The sequence below is a fragment of the Talpa europaea genome (genome assembly GCF_964194135.1).
Source record: "Talpa europaea genome assembly, chromosome: 5".
In the NCBI taxonomy this organism is placed as follows: domain Eukaryota; kingdom Metazoa; phylum Chordata; class Mammalia; order Eulipotyphla; family Talpidae; genus Talpa; species Talpa europaea.
In genome coordinates this window covers 97645787-97662726 of record NC_140071.1, presented here as the reverse complement: position 1 = coordinate 97662726, position 16940 = coordinate 97645787, and the positions used below count along the sequence as shown (strand labels likewise).

Sequence of the window (16940 nt, the reverse complement as noted above, 5' to 3'; positions counted from 1 at the left end):
ATCTCAGTTTCTGCTGACAAACTGTTTTAAGATTACTCATTCTTAACTCACAAATTTGCTAGGAGGATGCAATCTGACAGCGTGTATAACATCTTTTGGTAGTGCAAGTGTTTGTAAAGGCTTGGTATTTTTGTTATTAGTAATATAATGTCTTTGCAGTCTTATCAATAATGTTATTGGTTTTCATAGAATATTGTAGAGTTAACATTCTGAAATCAGGTGATAATTAATTTTTATTGTGTGCTTGGTGAAAAATAAAGAACACATTGCTTGATCTTACCACAGATTTTTTTTTCAAAAGATTTATTTTTATTTATTTATGCATACAAGAACAGGGGTATAGACCAGAGGTGGGGGGGGGTGAGAGAATTCACCAGAGACAGAGTGGGGAGCAGAACAGGTGGATCTATTGAAATACACTGCTGAGAAGAGTAGCAGGCGAGACAGGAGAGGTCTGCTGTGCCATGTGTGTTAGCTCCCTGGCCTGGGATCGAATTCATGGGGATTGAACTCATGGTGATTGAACTCATGCAGCAGTGGCTGGCAGTACCCTGATAGCATTGAGACCTGAATCCCTGTGCCACCAGGGAAACCCTTACCTATAGATTTTGAAAGGGTACTTATGCCTAACTAACAACTTCCATATTAGAAGTCAGGTTATATGGGCACAAAGAAGTGATTTTCTTTATCACAGCAATTGTAGTAAACTGGTTTCCCAAGGGATCATAGACAACTTTATTCTTGTGTTGTGATCAGGTAAAGTTGGATTAGGGCCAAACTTTGTATGTTAGGCTGATTACTGCTTTGAATTGTATAAAATGACTAAGTTTCTCAATTATTCTGTCTGAAAAATATAGCTCAAATGTTGTAGGAATGAGACTCCACAGTGAATCCCCACATTAAAGCAAACGGTCAGCTCATTTCTAAATGGAAATCCCCAATTGTCACACCACATCAATCATTTGACATATAATCTGACTGCCACTGAACTGGAATGTACTTTAAAGGTCAGGTCTCAGGATGAAGAATTCAGCTTAGTGGGTTATGTAGCAAAAATGCCTAAATCCAGAGAGCTGTTTTTGTGTTGGCAGAAATCGCTTCTCTTCAAATAGCAGAAGGAAATGAAGAAAGGAAGATTTTAAGTGCAGCGTTTTTGACCAAGCACATTTCCTGCCTGTATCTCACTAAAAAATTGGATGGAGAAATAGAGGAAGGGAATAGAACCACATTCACATACTCTCATAGATGGTGCACACTTGAATCCTGCAGGCACAACTTATATGGTCTACACTCAAAATTTTTGGGAAATACCCTATTAGAAAAAAAAAAAAAAGCAGATTTCTGGCTTCTCTTAAAATATTACAACCTCTGGCCATGGTGGGATAGTACTCATTTTGAGGAAAAATAGGCAGGAGCTGAGAATCTGTACCTTTCCTTACATGTGCTCTACCACTATACCATTCCCCATTTCTTACACCCATGGTATTTTACCTGCCTCGCCACGAAGCCTTTCAGATTCCTGCAGTGTCTGAAATGGATTTTTTTTTTTTTTAAAAAAAAACCTAAATAGTTCAAAATCTTGTTTGTTAAAGCAACGTGGGGAACCTAATGGCTGGTTTTGTTTCCAAACAGTCCTAAATCGGCCGTTTTTCTTTTTTAAACCATCTGACCCACTTTCTGCAGAATGGTTACAAGTATGAAACTAAGTTTCAAAGGAGGGACCTTGCAATCCCAGCTCTAGCACACGCGGTCTGTGTGACCTTGGGTGAGTCCGCTGAGCTATTTTAGCCAAAGGTGATGATCTATCTGTCCACGGATTCACACCCGTTCCCAATAATGGCTCACACGGCTGCTGCGCAGCACACATGAACTTCTGAGAGCCCTTCTAAGTCATCTGGAAACCGCAGGACGCTCCCCAGCACCAGCACGTTACAGACTGCGGCACCGCGGCTTCAGAAGTCGGGTTTCTGGAATCCGCGCTCATCCCACCTCCCACGCTCAGGGTGGGCGAGCTCTAGAAGATTCTGAAAAACTGGCTTCCAGATGCAGCAAAAAGTTCCTCAGCAGGGGGTAAACTTGTTGGCGGCATTTTCAAGTCCCCAGAGTGACACACCGGTGTAACAGCCGCGACGACAGACTCGGCGCGCGGGAACCGACCCCGAGGCCACCTCCCCGCTCTAAGGCGCACCCCCACTCGCCCAGCGCGCGCGCCCGGGGCCGGGACCCCAGCCCCGGGATCCGGGACCTCGCCCTCATCCCCAACCCCCACCATCACCTCCCCCACGCCCCCCTCCACGTGACAAGAGCCGGAACCGTCACTTCCGGCGGCGCGGGCAGCGCGCCTGCGCCTGGCGCCCGGCCTCAGTGAGCGGTTAGCCCCGGCGCCGCGCCGCCAGCGGCCGCGATTGGCGGGCCGAGCGGGTCGGGCTCGGGCGGCGGCGGCGCCGCAGGCTGCGGTCCTGAGGGTGCGCGGCCCGCGCGGTCCGGCCCTGTCCCGGGAAGCGCTGGCCGTCCCGTCCCGTCCCGTCTCCATCTCCCGCCTCCGTCCCGGGCTCGCGCCCCCGGCGCTGCGAGAGGCGGTGGGGGCGCCGGGGGCAGCGGCGGGGGCGGCTGCGTAGCCCCCGCGCTCGGGCCCGCCCCCTCTCGCCCCGCCCCGTCCCCGCCCTCCCCGCCGCCCTCTGCGGGAGCCGGGCAGCTGCATCGGAGCCGGGGAGCGGGCGGCGGGGCCGGGGCAGCGCGCTCGCGGCGCGCGGAATGTGAGGCTCGGCGGGCCGCGGCGCGCACGGACGCTCGCACGGGCGAGGGGCGGCGACCCCTCGCGGACACCCGGTCTCCCGCCCGGCGGGGCACGCGCCCTCTCGCTCGCCCTTGCGCGCGCCCCGCGCCCTCCAGCGCGCCGGCGGGACCATGAAGAAGTTCTCGCGAATGCCCAAGTCGGAGAGCGGCGGCGGCGGAGCGGCGGGCGGCAGTGCCGGCGGCATCGGGGCCGGCTCCGGCGGCTCGTCTGTGGGCGTGCGGGTGTTCTCGGTCGGCCGCTACCAGGTCACCCTGGAGGAGTCGCTGGCCGAAGGTACGGGCGCGCGGGAGGCTCGGGCGGGCAGGTGAGGGAGCGTTGGGGTGTGGCGGGGGCTTCTCCGGGTGCTGCTCGTCTCTCCATCTCTCGGTGTTACTCTTCTTCCCCCTTCTGGCTCCGCTGAAGCAGCGGGGCTCGTGGAGTGTAACTCGGGTTTTCGCTCTTCAGCCAGCTTTTCTCGCCGCTGGCAGCTCTGACCCAAGCACCGTTCTCTCATTGCCAGTTTAAATCATTTTTGGTCCTCCTGGACGTGAGGAAATAAGGAGATAGCGTCTTCGCGAGTGATGTGGTGTCATGATTGGGCTAGTGAATGACTCATTAGAGGGTCAGATTGAGGCTCTGTTCTGCCAGCTGTGGCTCAGGCGGGTGTCATGCGTTGGCCTCTACATCCTCGTCTCCACCCCGCGCTGCAGGGCACGGGACCTTGCAGACCCCGGTGGAGTGGAACCTCTCGGTTTGCTCCAGCTCAGTCATCAATTGAAAAAACAGTGTATTTCTGTGCGAGCGCTCACTGGAGGTGATACTCTGTCCCCAGTTCGGTTTTTGTAGGTTGCTTTCGGGGAGCAGGTAAACTTGAAGTCCGTTGATCTTTGTTATTTAGAATCTTCCCCTATCAGACATAGGCTTTCAAGGTTTCTTTGGTAGTACTTCATAGGCTCTCAAGATCTCTTTGGTAGTACTCTAAAAGGTGCTATGAAAGCACGTTAACTTTCGCTTGTGAAGTTTTGTGTTTGGCCCTTCATTATCTTCACCCGATTGTGTCAGCAACTGCAAGTGTGGCAACGAGAAAGTTTACTCCATTTTAAAACATCCTAAGCCATAGTTCTGTATTTCTTGTATGAATGGTTTGTAGAAAATACTTTGTCTTGTTTTGCATGCTTTATTGACCTTTGAATCTTTAATTGCAGGATCTACAAATAAATACTTTAAACAATAAGAAATAATTTGTTGCTGAACAGCGCTTTCCAATTTCAAGGTTAACAGAAAAGATAGGGGAGAGAGTATGTAGTTTTGGTTATTTGTTAAATGTTGGTGTGGCTTGAAAACAGTACACTGAGATTCCACTTAATGTTTGAAGTGATGGGAATAGAAGATTTTTTTTTTAAATCAAATATCCTATAAAGAAAGAAATTTTAACTTACTCAGGGGTGAGTGTTGTTTTGCAAAAGTCCCTAATAAGGAGCCTAGCTGAACCTTGGAGAGGTGAGAAGAGGATCTTGCAACTTCTCAAAAGAATATGGACATGGTGATTGATAATGGCAACTTCAATATGCTGTAAAATTTCCTAGCTGTTTATTATGGATGACTTTCAAGATCTGATTTAGATTGAGTTGTAAGTTTTATATTGAGACATGGTTATTAACTCACTGTAGTTCTGTCTTTGAATTGATGTAGTTTCTATTTGAAGTGTGACTGGAGTAGTATTACACTTCATTTCACTAAATCGTAAATGCTCCTTTAATAGAAAGAAAATATTGACATTGCATCAAACTAGATTTTGTATTTGTAGCATCTGTGGCTGCTTCAAGCATGGCCTGTAACCACCCCCAGCAAGTTATTTTCAATAAAAAGTAATGTTGGGAAATGAAAATAAAACACACACAAGCGTTTCAAGTGCTAATACCACTATCACAATGTTCCAATAACTTTGCCTTTAAATTTGTCATTTTCTTTTGGGAAAAAAAAATCTGTAAACAAGTGTTAAAAGGAGTAAGCGATGAAGAAACCCTTTTGGAGGATGGAGCTGCCCCCTCCAGTACCCCAGCTCCTGGAGCTTGACTTCTAGCTTTCCCTGGAGAGGAGGCTGAAGCCTAGACTTTCTTCCCTTGTGTATTTCTTCTCTTTTCAGCACACACACAACCAAATCTACTTAAGGTGTTTTTTTTTTTTTTATTCTAACAATTTTTTCTTATTTCAGATGCATGATATCCTTTCTCCCTTCCCAATGAGTAATGCCACAACCTAAATAAGATGTTTAATTAAGCACAGGTCAAATTCACATTCAGGAGTGAAAATCAGTCATTGACATACATTTGCACAATTATAAGATTAGTGTCAGTGCTTGTGGAAAGCCTTTAGAGTTTGCAGTACCTAAATATGGGTGCGGGTACACCATTAGGTGGGAAAAGGGGTAGAAGCTAAATCAGGCCAAAAACAAACTTGTTAGTTGTATCTTTGCTTTGGGTCAGTGTTTTTTAAACAGGGCAAGACCCTGTAGATGTTGTGCCTTGAGGCATTTTTACCATGCTAGTGCAGATACAGGCTTCTGGCTTACGGTGACCTCTGCAGTGTCTTTCAGTCTTCAGTAAATCTGATGTTCTCTCTCTCTGTGTCTCTTTCTTGAACCATTGCTCCTAAGGGAAACACAGGTTGGGGTACTGCAAGACTCTTCACGACATTTTTGTCAACCAGTCAACATAGAACCTTCTTTTATGTGTATTTCTGTTTAAAGACACCTTAATATATATTGTTGACTCATTAATACTGAACTAGTGGCCAGCATCCCTGTAACTCATGCCTAAATGAAACTTACGTACATACTTTCTTTGTAAGGGACATCAGCCTTCTTGTTTGTACGAAGATTAAGACAATACTTTGGCACGATCTTTGGGGCCATATCAAACATGGAAATCACAAGTAAAAAGTACAAAAATCAGAAAAACATGACACTAAATCTTGAAAAAGGTACTTGTTTACAGTGTAAGACAAGAATGCTGAAACAAGGCAGACTGTCACTTTGTTGACTCCAGCTGGACTAGTCAAAATTTCACCACTATGTATCTGCAATTGACAATGAAAATCCCTTTTTATTTATTTTGGGGGTATTGTATTGCTTTGGGGGTATAAATAAATTGTAGCAGATAAATTTACATATATGGAATCTCCAAATGAGGATCAATTATATATGTTTATGTATATATATATATTTGTGTCTGTATGTATGTCTCTACATACGCATTTTTACCCTTACTGTATATATTCAGTCTAAGAGAAGGCATGGGTTCTCTTTGTGTATGCTTATGTTGTATGTTAAAACTTAACTGTTGGAGTGTTTACTCTCAGAAATTCATACTTTCTATCAGTCTCTTTCTGGTTGAAAATGCTGACGACTTGCACCTTTTTAGCTGCTGCTCAGAATTTAGAGGACTGATGTCACAGTGGGGCACTTTTGTGGTTTTTCTCAAAAACAATTGTGTTTCTGGAGTGCATGCTAACCAATCCAATTTTGGGCTAAAGAGTGGAGGTAAAGCTATATGTCAATTTTAGCTTGAAACAGTGTAAAATTGTTAAACGCATATAATTCATTGTCACATTCCAAGTTGATTGCATGCCTCTGCTGTCCTTCTGTACTAGTCAGAGGAGTTTAATATTGATCAATAATGGGAAAAAGTCCCCGAGAAGGGGGGAAAATGTCCCTTCTCGAGAAGAGGACTTTTAAAAAAAATTCAGTCTTGTACAACGAGGACTTTAGTAAATAGAGAGCATGGCGACTGGGACACCATGGATAATTTGTTGAACTAATCTAATCATGAAGCTAGGGAGGCTGGATAAGGATAGCATTTTTGAGTATGGTTTGTTGGGTAAAAACTTTCTAACATGTACATTGGGGTTATTGGCACTGTCAGTAATTGAAAGTCAGGAATTTACTACAGAGTTCTGTGAAAGTAGCACAGTATTTCTTTCAGAGTTAACTGTTTAGTGTAATGAATTTAGATTAAATGTTAACTAATTCTTATTGTTAGTTTTACAGGAAGGTAGTATAATACATCTGGTTTTGTAGTAAACTGCATTTTCAGTAGGAAAATGATGAATTTAAGCATGATCTATCATTTGCAGAAGTTATCTGTGCCTTCTCAGTAATTTGCATGTTAATTTTGAAAAAGGATAGAGAGCAGAGGAAGCAAGTATTACTATATAATTATTTATTAAGTGCTTTTGTATCAGGCTCTGTACTAGACGCCACTTTTACAGTGGAGAACAAAACCTATTTCTCTGGCTTTCAGTAAGGTGACTTATAGTCTAGTGTGGAAGATGAACGTAATTATTAAAAACAAAAACCACTAAGATAGTGTAGTTAACAGTTTTAGTAATGGTCATGAGAAGAAAGCATAGGATTTGTGAGTGAATAACTGGTTCATTTTATGTTGGATGATCAAGGAAGCCTTTTTTAAATTTCATTGAAACCTGAATTGAAGTATGAGAAAAGTTAGGTAAGGTTGTGAAGATAGGGGTGATGCAATATATGTCATGAAGAAAGAAGTGCCTATCTGGGGAAGAGTTTCAGGAATTTAAATATGTCCAGAGTTGTGGACTAATTGAATGAATCATAAGGAAGAAGGGCCCAAAATGATGTTGGAGAGGTGATGACCTGGGTTATAGGACTTTGTATGGATTTTAGATTTTATTTGCAGATGCAATGGAAAGGTACTAAAATTTAAGATTAGGACAGTGGATATTTGTTCTGATTTGCATGTTCAGAAAATCTATATAGTGTGGTTGAGAGGTCCATAAAGTACAAGATTCGGTTTAATGGTGGCAGTGAGAATGGAGTCAGTGAGAATTTTATCATAGAGTGGGAAGACCTGGTTGTAGGAAGTATGAAGAATGAGTTGCTAATGCAGCTCTTGGATGGAGGCTCCATTTACTGAGATGGGGCACAGGAGAAAAGGGTCAGATTTCTTGAGTGGTGAAGGTGGAAGGCTCTCCAGTAGTTCCAGACATGTCTAGTTGAGATATTTGAGAGGGAATACCAAGTTGGGAAGTTGAGTGTATTCTCTTATTCTTAGGTAAGATGTCTGGGTTTAAAGAAAGAATACCTCTTCTTCTTTTTTTTTTTTAAGAAAGATAATTCTGATTGAGCATTTGGCTGTTATTTAAATCCCTCCCTCAGAGAGGATGGATGCAGGGATAAAATGTAGAATAAGAAGGGGAGGGCTCTCACTGAGGGACTCCTGTACAACATTGGTTCCAAAAATTAAGTGCTAGTCATAGAATCATTTTGCGGGCTTAGTAAAACAGATTATTGAGTCTGATCTCCCAAGTTAGATTGGTTTGTGTGTATGGGATCCATAATTTATACTTCTACCAACTTCCTTACTGATGCTAATGTTTTTGGTCATGGATCCACACCTTGAGAAACACTGGTGAAGAGGAGACGAAAAAGGAGCTGCCAGAGAGGAATGAGGGAGACTATTTCAAGAAGGGGAGAGATTGAACAATTGTGTTGTTGAGACGTTATTTTACTTGACCACATTTTTTAGCCTAGCATTTACAGTTATCCATTCTCAGTCTTTAGTTTACCTCTGGTTATTTCCTGGTAACACTTTTGCCCATGACGGAATCTTGTATTTCCTGCCACCTCTGCCCTAACCTGTATAAGCCCAGCTCCCTAACTCCCTTCTTCCTGTGGACAATTGTAGCTATTTGCTTTTAATTTCCTCTTATCACACCCAGTCTTTTATGTTGGGATACAATTAATTAAGCACCTAGAAACACTAAGGTGGTTAATTATTGTTTCTTATATCCTCCTTGCACATAGGACTGTTCTTTAGGGTAGGAGAACTCTGCAGTAATTGCTGTTGAGTTTTACAAATTGCCTTACAATAACCTGGACATTCAAATATTTTTCAAAGAAAACGATTTTTTACTTTTTTTGGGACACCAGATGGAATTTGAGATCTAATTTATCAATTGAAAAGCCCCAGTGGAAGGTTCTTTAACTCTTGTTCCCTTAAAAGTCTTCCACTTAGGTCAAAGGACCCTAATGTTTGAATGCAGTTTGGAAGACAAAGTTCGATTAAGTCACAGCGTTGTTTAATTAGCCTCTTTAAAACAGCAGAGAAAGGATAACTTGTATGTTCTCTTATTGTCATCTTTTTCTGTTTCTATTAATGTAGCAAAACTGCCTGAGCTAATAGAAAAGTTATGGTATTTTTTAATATTCTGTAGTTGATTTTGATAGCCTTTTTGGATAGTGAATTCTTTTGAAGTCAGGGTCTTACTTATTTTCAAGGTTTATGTCCAGCAATTTTTTTTTTTTTTGTATGAAACGCTCAGGAAACATAATTTCCCTTTCTATGGCATGAAATGAATATCTTTTGGGAAAATTAAATACGCATGACAGTACTTAATCTTGCATGCCAAATCTCTCAATATGGGTTAATTTTGGGTTCAGAATTGGTTATGAACTTCGTGAAATCTTACTTTGGAATCATAGTAACTTTCTGTTTTATTATTAGAGGTGTTACATTTATCGAGAATTAAGTATGTTTATGTTTTGTTGCGTAGTTGGCAAGTTTATATTTGATTATTTAAAAAATAACACAAATTTTAATATTTGTTAATGTCTTTCCCTCATGGGGTCTGCAAGAGGGAATAATAGAAAAAGTTCTTGCTGTTGTTAATATTAAGAAACATGTTGGAAGGTAGAATTGGTGTCTGTCCTTACATTTATTCTGCATCTTCTTCATTGTTCTCTTTTCATCTTTTGTCAAGAGTTGAAGTAGAGCTCAAACATTTATCACAATATGTTTGGTAGCTATCAAAATGTTTACCACCTTTTTGACTTGGGATTCTAAACTTAAGAGTCCTGAATGGCAATTTCAAAACTGCATAAGGTTTTATTTCTGTGGGGTTAAGACTGATTATTTTTGGTTTTATCCTGTGTCCATTTCTCTATGCACAATCCTGCTATTTTTAGGAGACTGAGTTGGGAAGTTGAGTGGCTAATGACTGAACTGTTTTAAATAGTTGGACACTTAATTTGGAGATTTCTCTGTGTGTATCATCTTTACAAATAAGATCAGTCAGCACATTTCTGCTGACAGTTTCAAGTCTCTGTAGGAAAGTGGTTGTTTGGCCTTTCCACAGTGTTTTTTTTTTTTAAATTTTTTAATTTTTGGTTTGTCTTATTGTGCAATTTCACTAACATTAAGGGCATGGTTTGGGATGTAGCCTTAGACATTTTACTGTGGATGTTATTTTAAAATATAAAACAATTGTTGCTGCTGTTAGTTTGCCTATTTTGACATTTTATTAAATCTTTGAAATGGTGCCTTCTTGGATGCAGCTATTAGAAAAGGCAGAATTTGGAATTGGGTCAGCTGCTAATTCCCAGATCTTCCACTCACATTGTGACATTTTGACCTCAGTTTCCTCAAGAAAAAAATGAAGTGGATAAAGATGAATCTTACTAAGTGTGAATCTTTTTCCATGTTGGCCTTTTTTAGATTGTCTGTATAACTGTTTCTTACTGCTCAGTCTCACAGGATTGCAGCATGGGGGAAGGAGGTATATTGATGAACAATTTTAGGACTGAGACCATATTGAAAGAATTCTGTTTGATTATCATGCATTTGAGTTCTTTGGCAGTCTTCACTATGGATTATTTTTCTTATCCCACAGTTTCAAATTATTTCTTAATCATTAGGAAAAAGTTTTTTTGAGAAGTTGTCTTATGTAGTACTCTTTGAGATAACGGGAATTAATGCTCATATAAATAAAATAGTGTGATATTTCAGCGTACTATTTAGTTTCAAAGGATATCTTACCTTGATTGCTGCTTTTGTTATTTTAATAATTTGTGTTTTTAAAGTGACTCCTTTGTAATTTATGTATTTTAGAGAGTATCTTGGAGAAGATTTCTTTTTTTCAAGTTTTTATTTGAAAAGAATATAAGAGGAAGAGTTCTGACAGTACTTTCTCTGAGTGATTTTATAGAGCGAGTGTTTGCCAATGATATATGTGGAGAATTAGCTACTATGTGTTTCCTGTGTTGTCCTGTGTTGTTCCTAGGTTGGGTCCATAATACTCAGAGAATTGTTCTTCCAGATTGCTCTTCTCTGTTAGGCTCTATACTCACCATAATAACTCTTGCATTCTTTCCAGTTCATTTTTCCTAAAATGGATTAATGATTGTGTCACCTTTTTATTGGCCTAATCAAATAAAGTACAAACTTATTCTGGTATTCAAGGCCCTCTGCAGTGTGATTCCAACCTGTCTCACTCTAACCTCATGGTGTGTATTACTGCACATGTACTTAATATTTTTCTGTCCTTTTATATGCTTTCTCAGTCTTTTTTTTTTTTTAAACTTACATTGTTACTCTTACCTAGAATGCAGATACCTGCATTCCCTTCTCTGTGGAAATGGGTTCTTACTGGACACATTTCAAATACAGTAAGCTTCTTGCAGTCTTAAAAATTCAGGAAACCCCATAACTACCAAATGAATGTAGTTATGCCTTCCTTTAACGCCCTATGCAGTAACTGTTGCTCAGATTGCACTTATTTTATAAAGCTTTGTTCTATTCCAATAAAATGTTTAATAAAATTTTCTTCCACTGCAGGAGTTAAAGTTCCTTTAAGCTTTGGCTTATTCATCTCTTATCACTTGCGGTTGAAAGGTATTCAGTACATTTATAAGAAATTGAGTTTCTCTGAATTGAAAAGCCACCAGAAGATCTATAAAATTTATTATAAAACAGTTGGACACCAACTATTTTGACATATTCAGCCATTCAGTTAATATTTAGGAGCAGGTTCATCTTGTTTTTCAAGGTATCTCCTTTTATAGAAAATGAAATAATAAGTAGTTAGAGATGTTTGATGATAAGGTAGGTGCAGCATTAGGTAGGTGTGTGAAAAAATACTACCGAATATATTTTTGAATTTCTAGTCTGTTTTAGTTCTGTTACCTTATACAAATATATTTCTGTTTTGTAGACACTACATTGCTCTTATTATGTATGATTCAGAAATTGTAGCCTGAATTTCCTTGATCTGTGTCATCCTTAAAGAAAGCCTCTACTGTGGGACAGAGAGCAAGCTGAACAGGTCTAAAGTATGTGCCCTGACTTTCAGACAGTAACAATATTGGAAAGGGTCAGCTGACTTTGGCTTTCTCTGGAGCTGCTGATAGTAGCCAGGCTTCCCGGGATTATCAGTGACTAAGAATGAGAGACTAGAAAGAAAAGGATCTGATCTTAATGCTCTGGGGGCAGGAAACATGACCATTACTTCTCCAGCTAATCCGATTGATATTGGAGGTGCTCCTTTTCTAGGGCAAGAGACACTGAATTTTCCTACAGTTAGGAAATTAGTAAGTTTGGCATAATAGGTCAGAGGGTGGCGGACCGAGTTTGCAGTTTTGTTTGTAACTAGTGATCACCTTCAGTATTCCTCTGTTTCATCTTTGGTGTTTGAGGAGAAGTTTCCAGCACACTACCTCCTCTACCTAAATACTGTATCTATTTATTTTACTTGATTTTGTGTGGCTGGGTCATTGTTAGGGCTGCCTGGGATCTTTCACAAACTTAAGTATTCTCTTTTGAGTGAGATTGTTAGTGTGTTAATGTAGATTTTACCATTCATTCTGGAATCATTTAGATGTTAATATTAAAGCTACTTACAAATAATGCAGTAAATTATTTTACTTAATGAATGTTGTCAGGACTATTTTTCTAGGGAGTGGGATTATACATCCCTGTCCATGACCCACTTTTTCATTTTGTGGCCTAACAGATTCTCTACTACTGAATGTTAATGGTCTATTCTTTGTATACAAAAAAAGATGCTACTGACAGTAGGATGTGTTTTGAGTTATTTTTTCGAAGTAGGATCTATGTATGCTCACTACGCATAGGTTTTTAATGGTCAATTCTGTAATCAATGCTAGAAGTTTGTAAGACAGTTAATTGATACTGTGTCAGTAATGTGACTCTAAACAAGTTTTTTTTTTTTTTTTTTGCATACCAACTAGTCCAGTTCAAATCCTAGTGATTAGTTGACTGAATTGTTAAGTGTTTACTTTTTTTTCAGGTTTAGAAAAATATTTTTTCTATAGTGCAAAGGAGAAATTTTAAGGTTCTCAATCCAAATTGATAAGTCTCAAAATTTTGTTTTGTTTCATTTTCATTCATTTAAGTGGGAATTTGAGAAGTGCTGTAAATCCATGGATTAAAAAAATATGTTCATGTATGGTTTATCGCTGATAGTCCTTATTCATAAAGGACTATTGGAACTGAGTTTGGAAGGGACTGTATGAATCCATAATGTTCAAAGTTGGATGTCCCATACATTTCTAGCATAGAAACTCCTATTTATAGATTCAAGGATCTCATATGTTCTCAGCTTAGCATTTGTCTTTCTTAATCAAGGCTTACATGTATTTTAAAAAATTACAGAGGGCCATTATAGATATTGTAAGGCCAGTTCTACTGATTTTTGCTTTTGAAGACTGCAGGGATGGGGGGTGGGTGGTGTATAAGAAACTGAATTGAGAGTAAAACCTCAGCTTCTGTTAGAAAGTATCCTAAAGATTACATTAATCGGAGTTGGTGTGGACTGTTTTCATTCTTTTAAAATGTTAGTGGCATTAAATCGCCTATAATTATAGCAATTACCCAATTTTAGTTTCCTCATTTAACTATGAGAAATTGTAATAAATGAACCCAAAGTCACACTGTGATTTGATTGTAGATGGTTAGAATTTAGGTCTCAGGACTTTAATCTAGCACTCTTTCCCCACTACATGTGGCCTTCTTATTTGGTGCTGTATCCAGGCTGGCATTGACTGTTGATTAGAGTGGCAACTTCCAGCAGGCTTAAGGGACTACGGAACTTTTAATATTCGGGGAGGCAACTGGAATCTTAATGGTTGCCAGAGAAATCTGAGGTGGGAGAGGTAATTACTACACATTTTTTAATTAACGCTTTTTTATTGACTCTTCCTAAAGTTATGTGCCGCAGTTGTTTAAGATGTCAGGATTAATATTAAAAAAAAATTAAAATTTCTTCCCCCAAATTAGTTAGTTGTCTCAATCCAGAGAGGTCCAGCCCTAATGAAATAATGGATCTGTGAAATGTAAAATAAGTACCATAAAACCACATTAATTTAAATTCTTCAGTTGAATCTAGAATAGCAGTCTCTAAGACCTCTTTAAGGAAGGAAGGAAAAGCAAAAGAGGAAGAGAAATAACTGAATTCTTCCACTTGCACTTTCTGTTCGTAGTTGAAGGTTAGGGGAACTTTTAGGTTTAGAATCTGACAAGCTATAATATCAAATCCCTTTTTGCATTTCATTTAACAAATTTGAATAGTATGCTATATTATATATGTGACATTTGTTATTCATCCATCAGTGGACACAGTTGGGTTGTATATATATTTCATCTATTGTGAATAATGCTGGGAGTCTACATATATCTGCTCAAGATCTAGTTTTTTTTTTTCTTTTTGGTATATGTCCAGAAATGGATTTGCTGGATAATATGATGCTTTATGCTTAATATTTTTAGGAATCACCATATTGTTTTCCTCAGTGGTTGCAGAATGCATCAGCAGTGCACAAGACTTCCACTTCCTACACATTCTAATCAACATTGCTATTTTCTGTTTAAAATTTTACAGTAACCACCCTAATGGCTATGAAGTGATGAGTATATGTATCCTAATCAACATTGCTATTTTCTGTTTAAAATTTTATAGTAACCACCCTAATGGGTATGAAGTGATGAGTGTATGTGTCATTTTAGTTTTGATTTACATTTTCTTAAGCATATGTGGTGGTGAGCTTCTTTTTATGTGCTTATTATTGGCCATTGGTAAGTACATATCTTTTTAATGTATTAAGACATGGGAAGCATTGACAAATCACTTGCTGTATAATGAAATATGATGGTGTAATTGAGAAAAAGTATCTCGGTGATTGTGAGTTTTGTCCTGAATTATCTACTTTTTTTCCTGGAATATTTTTACTTGAGAGAATTACAGGCTATGGTGTTATTTACTTAGATTTGGTTATTTAGCAGACATTTCTCAAATGATAAATTGAACCTACCACTTCAAAGAAAGCAAACGACAACTGTTATTAAGGATGAGCGTTTGAGCTTTCAAAAGAAAATAAGAATCTTGGAAAACTTGTATCTGTCATTGTGATCTTGACAGTGTTCCATTACTTAAATTCTTTTAAAAGGAGGTACAGGATAATATTTAACAAATGTGTTAAACATTTGTGCAATGGGAGATCTCTTACTTGTATTTTCCAAATGCATGGTGTTACAAATATATAGTACAAGACTGACCATTGGATTTCAAAGTAATAGAGCAAAAAATTCAGTGTTGTCGTTTTAGCTATCATGTTGCAGTTAACCTTTAAGAAACTACTCATTGTCATGTTTGTTTATACTACTAGAGAAGAATGTCCACAGTAATCTGAAAAGATTGTTAAAATACTCTTCATCTTTTTCCTCAACATATTTTTGCAGCTAGATTTTCTTCACATGCTTCATTCAGCCAGAACAACCTATCACAAGAGATTTACTACTGAAGCAAATAGGAGAACTCAGCAGATTTCCACTAAGGCAAATATTAAAGAATTTTGCAAAAACTATAAAACATAACAATTCAGTTATCTGATTTTTATCTTTTGAAAACAAGGCTGTTTTTTCATGAAACTATTATTTATGACAACATGGATGTGTTTATTATTAATTTTCAATGAACTGATAGAAATTAAAAAAATTTCAGTTTTAATTTCCAATACTGTAGATATGAAACTCTCTGGGGTAGAGGATCTTCAAAATTTATAAGACAAAAGGGGTTCTGAGGCCAAAGTGGTTTTTATTTATTTATTTATTTTTAAAGTTATAGGACTTACACTTTTTTTTTTAATTTGTTTATTTATGCATACAAGAACTGGGGTTCAGGCCAGAGGTGCGGGGGGTAAGAGGATTCACCAGAGACAGAGTGGGGAGCAGAACAGGCAGACTAACTGAAATACACTGCTGAGGGGAGCAGCAGGCAAGACAGAAGAGGTCTGCTGAACCATGTGGGTAGCTCTCTGGCTGGTTGGGGATTGAATTCGTGCTGCAGAGGCTGTGGATAGCTTCATAGTGCTGTGCTTATTAACCCCTTGCTCCACCAGGGAGGTCCTTTGTTTTTGTTTATTTATGCATACAAGAACTGGGGTATAGGCCAGAGGTTGCGGTGGGGGGGGGCGGTATGTGTGAGAGAATTCACTAGAGACATTGGGGAGCAGAACAGGAGGATCTTCTGAAATACACTGCTGCGGGGAGCAATGGGAGAGGTCTGCTGCACCATGTGGGTTAGCTCCCTGGCCACAAATCAAACTCATGTTGCATTGGCTGGTGACAGCTTGATAGTGCTGAGACTTAACTCCTTGTGCCACCAGGGAGGCCCCCCAAAGTGTTTGAGAATTGCTGAGTCTATGCCGAACAGTCTCACAAAACTGTTTAATAATAAGGCCCCTAGCCTCATGTGGCTTGGTTACTATTTGAAATGTGGGTGTTCTGAATTGAAATGTACAGTAAGTATAAAATGCATTTGGCATTTAAAAGCTTTACTATAAAAAATATAAAAGATCTCAATATTTTTATAATATTGCTATGTTGATAATTGTATTTTGGATATGTTGGGTTAAATAGTATGAATTAAAATTCAACAGGTTTTATCTTTTGAATGTAGCTATTAGATTGTTAAAAATTAAATAAAACTCACATTATATGGAACATATATTGGACAGTACTGGTTTATTGTGGGTAGTTTATTATGTGGACACAGTTGGAGTTGTTCTCCTGGGGTTTGTAGTATCTTTGGTGTTTTTTTCTTTCTTTCTTTTTTTTCTTTTGGAGAGGGTTTATGATTTTCATCATATTCTCAAAAGTACATATGACCAAAGAAAAATCAGGAGCTGCTATAGAATTTGTAAACTCCTTGTTTGAGTTTGTGCATGTAGTTATCTGGGCATTAGCTTTGAACTGGGAGAATCCCCTTCTCGCAGTTGGGTAGGCTGGGCAAAGTCTGTGGTTTTTATGGATGTGTGTAGTGAGATGCACTGTTTGACTTA

At 39.2% G+C, this 16940-nt stretch overlaps 1 protein-coding gene across 2 annotated transcripts in view; it reads left to right on the top strand.

Moving 5' to 3' along the window:
- Nucleotides 1-2907: 2907 nt before the first annotated feature.
- Nucleotides 2908-16940, top strand: part of BMP2K (BMP2 inducible kinase) — a gene marked incomplete at both ends in the record, with an annotated part of 117218 nt that continues 103185 nt past the window's right edge. For both annotated transcript variants that reach the window (XM_084234079.1, XM_084234078.1), the window contains one exon: nt 2908-3070. In XM_084234079.1, coding sequence (XP_084090205.1) covers nt 2908-3070 — 163 coding nt within the window. The remainder of the gene's footprint in view (nt 3071-16940) is intronic.